Raw genomic sequence first — 6,201 nt, 5'->3', positions numbered from 1 at the left:
AACTGCTTTCTCAAAAATAGTACTTTTAGGCTACAGGCAAAAGTGGCCCACATCTGTTTGTTTTATTCAAAACAGTGTAAACAGCACAAATCACATTGAATCTGACAAGTCAGATTTATTGCAATGCGACCTCAGTCTGAACAGTCATTCAGGATTCCTGCAACTTTTGAGATTGACATCATCACAAATCTCAAATGGGAGTCATTCTGCGTCTTAGGAGGTAGAACGTGTCGTCGGATAATCGGAAGGTTCCCAGTTAGATTCGCGCTCCTCCCGGGCAGCGCGTCAAAGTGTCCTTGAGCATGGCACTTAACCCCTAATTGCTCCCGATGAGCAGTTGGCACCTTGCATGGTTGCCTCCGTTGTCGGTGTGTGAATGTGAGGAACAAAAATTGTAAAGCGCTTTGGATAATCCATTTACCATTAACCATTTACAAACATGAAAGACCGCTGTGATGGAGGTGGACAGTGAGGTGTTTACCTTATAAGTATTTGGGGTTACGTGCCCTCAAGCAAAACCTGAGGGCACGTATCATAACTGGTCTGTTTGAAAGTATATTGAAAGAATAAATGGCTATTTCACCTCCTCCCCATTATCATCTGCTTATAAATTAGCTGGCCTCCACTGCACATCAATTTATAAATTAAACCATAAACTGTGACTTCAGTGTCCTCCATGTTTACGTCCATCTTTGTCATTGTTCATTTGCGCATGCAGCTCAGGTACAGGAGCGTGACCAGTTCACACTGGAATCTGATATTGGCCACATTTAAAAAACAAATCAGATCTAAGCAATGAATCATAATTGAGCACTAAGGCTTGCAGGGTCACATCTGCAGGAATGTTTTCTAGTCTCTCATGTGCCACCATTCAAACCGGTGGTGTACCACTCACTTTCCACTGCAAAGAAACGCTGTCTTGCTTGCATGGTCAAAGCTCAAATTAGTTCAACTTTGACCTGTAAAATTGCACGACACACCTACACTCGTCCAATGTTCAGGATTTGGGCTGATGAGCAGTGAATGTGATTTGTTGAACATGGAGCAGCATCACATCCAGTACAGCCCACTTTTACACCAGCATGCGATGAAACTCGGCGTGGCCAAATATCAGTGTGACCACTCCCCTAAGACGTCCATCCAATCGGGGAACCACTTCAAGAGGAGGCGTACCCACTTACAGTGAATCACAGGGGGTGGGAGGTGGGGTTTGGGAGAGCCAGGGAGGGGGAGGGGGCGTGATTTCCTCTGGCTTCTGACACATTTTCCCAAACTTTGAGACAGGAGCTTTAAACTGTAATGTCTTTCCAATACATTCCCGACACAGGTAATGGTGAGTCTACTGGAGAACTAGGTGTGGTCATTATTATTCTGGTTTTCTGGAGAACATGCCACAATTGGCACAGATCAGGACCATCATTACATGTCATTGTATAACTTATTATCTTGTATCCCATAACAACCTCACACTGTGCTTTCTATCCCCTAGGTGTTCCTGACACTGGGTGTGGTCAGTCTCCTGGAGAACGTGCTGGTGATCTGGGCCATCGCGAGGAACAGGAACCTCCACTCCCCCATGTACTTCTACATCTGCAGCCTGGCCGCTGCCGACCTGCTCGTCAGCGTCTCCAATGCCATGGAGACCGCCGTCATGGCCACCATCACCGCCGGCGTCCTCGGAACCATCCCCGCCCGCACCATCAAGAGCGTGGACAACGTGTTGGACTCGATGATCTGCAGCTCCCTCCTGGCATCCATCTGCAGTCTCCTGGCCATCGCCATCGACCGCTACGTCACCATATTCTACGCCCTGCGTTACCACAACATCATGACCGTGAGGCGAGCTGGCGGGGTGATCACGGGCATCTGGGCATTCTGCACGGCCTCCGGGGTGTTGTTCATCGTTTACTCGGAGAGCAAGACCGTCTTGGTGTGTCTGATCACCATGTTCCTGGCCATGCTGGTGCTGATAGCGTCGCTGTATGTCCACATGTTCATGTTGGCCCGCATGCACATGAAGAGGATAGCCGTGCTGCCGGGACAGGGAGGAGGAGGAGGAGGAGGAGGAGGAGGAGGAGGAGGAGGAGGAGGAGGAGGAGGAGGAGGAGGAATACTAGATGGAGGTGATGGGACAGAGGTCACCCTAGGAGGAGGAGACATGAGAGGAGCCAGGGGGAGAGGAGGAAGACCAGGGGAAGGAGGTGGAGGAATACCAGGCGCAGGTGGTGGGACGGAGAAAAGAGTAAGAGGAGGATACATGGTAGGAGGAGGGAGAGGAAGTGAAAAAGAGGACGGGGAAGGGGAGGAAGGGTCAGGAGGAAGACAGGGACACGCAGGAGACGAGTTACAAATAAAGGAGAGAGGGAGACACGGCAGACAAGGAGGAGGAGGGAAAAGGAGGAGGAGAGGGGGCAGCGGGGTGGCGTGGCACCGTAGCAACATGAAGGGAGCCATCACCCTGACCATCCTCCTCGGGGTGTTCGTCGTCTGCTGGGCGCCGTTCTTCCTCCACCTCATCCTCATGATCTCCTGCCCCAGGAACCCCTACTGCGTCTGCTTCATGTCCCACTTCAACCTCTACCTCATCCTCATCATGTGCAACTCCGTCATCGACCCGCTCATCTACGCGCTGAGGAGCCGGGAGATGAGGAAGACGTTCAAGGAGATCCTGTGGAGCTGGAGCGGAGGGCTGGGGGAGGCCATGTGCATCTGCAACTGACCACCTGATACTGATAAAAAGAGAATACTGGTCAAAAGAAAATGGTAAATAAACATGGAAGTATAGATTAGATTAAAATGTATTGTCATCATACAGCACAAGTACAGTACAACGAAAATAAGTTTGGCATCCAGTGCAAATGTAGCAGTAAAGTGCAACAGCAATATACAATGTACAGGTGGGTAAACTGAGTACAATATATACAAGTTAGTACTACTGAGTGTAGTGCTAATCAGATGTATATGTACAGTGTATTATATAAATAGAGACAGTATGACTATTACTGGCCAGCAGTGTAACTAAGTAAGTAGGATATGTACAGATATAGAAGGGACAGTGGCGGCTGGCCACTGGGGGCGCTCGGGTGCCGACCCCCCTGTTAATAGAGAGAGAAGAATTTTTTTTTTGTTTTTTTTTATAGCCCTATAAATAATATAAACATGTTTAAAATGAATAATATTTACTCATTTTAAGTATGTTTGTGTTTCCAATGCACAATATAACGTTAATATATCAAATAAAAAATAATCGTTTTCCTGAACAGGAAGTGACTCACTGCGCATAGCCGCATTTCTCCTAGCGGCTCCTAGCCGTATTTCTCGCCCGGGCTAGACACAATAGCGCTCTGAGTGCGTCATCGCTGTATCCGTCGCAGCCAATCAGTGCGTAACGCGATGTGCGTTAAAATATGATGTATTATGTTGGAAGCCGGGCGCGATTTGAAGCGGTCTAGGCAAGCAGCCGTAGCAGCGTCTAGAATTTCCGTAGCCGCATTTCGCGGAGACGCTCCCTGATTGGCCGACGTCAGTTTTTTTTTCCGTAGCCGCATTTCGCGGAGACGCTCTCTGATTGGCCGACGCCAGTTTCTGTTGTAGCTGTTGTGTAACTTGTGTTGTTGTGATGCAGCTATTTCTCTTAGAGCGTGACGGCAAGTTCTTTCGACGGTTAAGCTTAGGCACTCTTTCAAAGTTGGTTAAGGTTAGAGTTTGTCTTAGAGCATGGCGATAGAACGCCAGGTAGTTTGCAGTCTGTTCGACGTGGAAATGGACAAAGACATCATCAAAGTACTTGTGTTGTGTGGTGCTAACAGCTAACACTTGGCTAACAAGCTATATGGCGGATGCAGTCTGGACAGTGGACAGTGGTCTGGATATACATCAACAGTGGATTATACACTTTATCAAGCCCTCCTGCCCTGGACGTTTCGACTAAACAGTGAGTCTCTCTCTCTCTCTCGCTCTCTCTCTCTCTCGCTCTCGCTACACAGCTGTCTCCGAGAAATGCGGCTACGGAAAGTATTGACTGTGCTTGCTGAGACGATAATAGGCTAGCGATTCAAAACGCGCTGCTGTGTTGTGAACTATAACATTAATTTAGCTGCTGCTGATGCATAATGAATGAATGGTGAGTTGTTTAAAATGACAACATATACATGTGTTAATTATTTTATTGGATTGATCCGAGAGACAGAGAGAGAGATTGCTCCAGAGCATCTCAGAGCATTACATTTTCAACTCGACCTAACGTGAACCCCCGGCTGCGACCACCCAACAGTAGATACGAGCCGCTACTGAGAAGGGACAGACAGAGGATAGGTATATATGCGGTGAGAATATACATATATATATATATATATATATATATATATAGAGGTGGGCATAGATAATTTTTTTTAATCTAGATTAATCTATCTGCAATCCTGGATTTAATCTAGATTAATCTAGATTAAAATGGCTCAAAAAAAAAAACTGCCGAAGGCATTCAAAATATGTGTGTTCTACCCAAATAATGACCAGAAGTAAGTCCTTACTTTTTCTTTCCTCCTTATGTTTCTCAAGCCAGGTGGCCCATTACACCATGAGCCCATCTCCCGTTTCCAAAATGCATTACAGACTGTTTGAAAAAGCTGTTTTGCTATGATAATTGGTAATGAAATATCAAAATAATGTTCAATAAGATGTACTTGTGTTTAATAAGTTGTTTTATTCAGAAGTTAACACAAATAAATAATATTACCAGTACAGTACAGTATCTAGCACACTCTCAGGAGCAAAACAGAAAGAATCACTTCAAACTTGAACTATGTGACATGGCTTGAATCAACTACTCCAGTGGAGTTGCTCAGTGGCCAATGGTGTCAACTGTGGTTGTACTGGGCAGCTCCCAGGTGTGAATGGAACTGTGTGAATGTGAAGCAGGGCCTTCCTGAAAAAGAGCATCTGTGCTCAGTGAACCTACCCTGGGTAAATAAAGGTTAAAAAGAAAAAAAAAAAAAAAAAAAAAAAAAATTAATGATATTATCTCGCGATATATATATATATTATGTTGGCTTTTTTACCGATAACCGATATACCGATATTGTCCAACTCTTAATTTCCGATACCGATATCAAACGATACCAATATATGCAGGGTTCCCCCCCCCCCCCCCCCCCCCCCCCAAAAATAATTTCAGGTAATTAACGTTACATATCTCTTGTTGTGGAATTAACACAACATTATGCATACTTTTGACAATAAATAAAATAAGAATTTGTTCTAACTTGCTTGTGTGGGTAAATAAATGTAAAAAAAATATATATATATATAATTTATAATTTCTTTGAAAACCGATACAGATGTCAATGTGTGTGGTCCATGTCAAATCCTCGGATATGTGGGCTCCGAGGTACTTGAAACTGTTCACTCTCTCAACCGGTGCCCCGTCGATGCTGAGGGGGCTGTAGTCCTTGACCCCCGACCTCCTGAAGTCTACAATCATCTCTTTTGTTTTGCTGACGTTCAGGGAGAGGCAGTTCTCCTGACACCACTGTGACAGGTTCTCTACCTCTTCCAGGTAGGCCCTTTCGTCGTTGGCAGAGATTAGGCCCACCACTAAATCAAATCAAATCAAATCAAATTTATTTATAGGGCCCGACAACACACGTTAATGTCCCCATGGGCCGTACAGGTCTTCTTTAAACAGGTCAAGAAGACAACATAACAATAAGTCAAGAACAGAACAAGAACACCATAGGGTCCAAAAATTTTTTAGATGAATGCAAATAAATGAAAGAATGCAAGCACTCCCAGACATACCCCACGCGAAGGTAAGGAAAAACTCACTAAAACCTAACAATAGGGAAAAAAGCTCCACAGGCAGTGTGGAGGAGAGAAACCTTAGAAGGGCCGTTCAGCAAATTTGATGATGGTGTTGTTGTTCCGCTGTGCTACGCAGTCATGTGTGTACAGGGAGTAGAGGAGGGGGCTCAGAACACAGCCCTGGGGGGCCCCTATGTTGAGCGTGATGGATGAGGAGGTGCAGTTGCCTGCTCTTACCACCTGGGGTCTGCCCGTCAGGAAGTCCAAGACCCACTGGCATAGGTCATAGTTCAAGCCCAGGTCCCTGAGCTTGGCTATGAGTTTGGAGGGGACTATGGTATTGAATGCTGAGCTGTAGTCGATGAACAGCATTCTCACATAGTTCCCCTGCCTCTTGTCCAG

At 45.9% G+C, this 6,201-nt stretch overlaps 1 protein-coding gene across 1 annotated transcript in view; it reads left to right on the top strand.

Annotated features, from left to right (window-relative positions):
- mc4r (melanocortin 4 receptor) overlaps nucleotides 1-2,719 on the top strand; it is a gene marked incomplete at both ends in the record, with an annotated part of 12,317 nt that extends 9,598 nt beyond the window's left edge. Inside the window, 2 exons of the mRNA XM_084327746.1 lie at nucleotides 1,490-2,064; nucleotides 2,437-2,719. Coding sequence (XP_084183872.1) covers nucleotides 1,490-2,064; nucleotides 2,437-2,719 — 858 coding nt within the window. The remainder of the gene's footprint in view (nucleotides 1-1,489; nucleotides 2,065-2,436) is intronic.
- Between the last annotated feature and the right edge of the window lie 3,482 nt (nucleotides 2,720-6,201).

Source organism: Notolepis coatsorum (assembly GCF_963971535.1).
Source record: "Notolepis coatsorum genome assembly, chromosome: 13".
Classification (NCBI taxonomy): domain Eukaryota; kingdom Metazoa; phylum Chordata; class Actinopteri; order Aulopiformes; family Paralepididae; genus Notolepis; species Notolepis coatsorum.
Note: the sequence above shows the minus strand (reverse complement) of the source record. Positions and strands in the feature narration are given on the sequence as shown.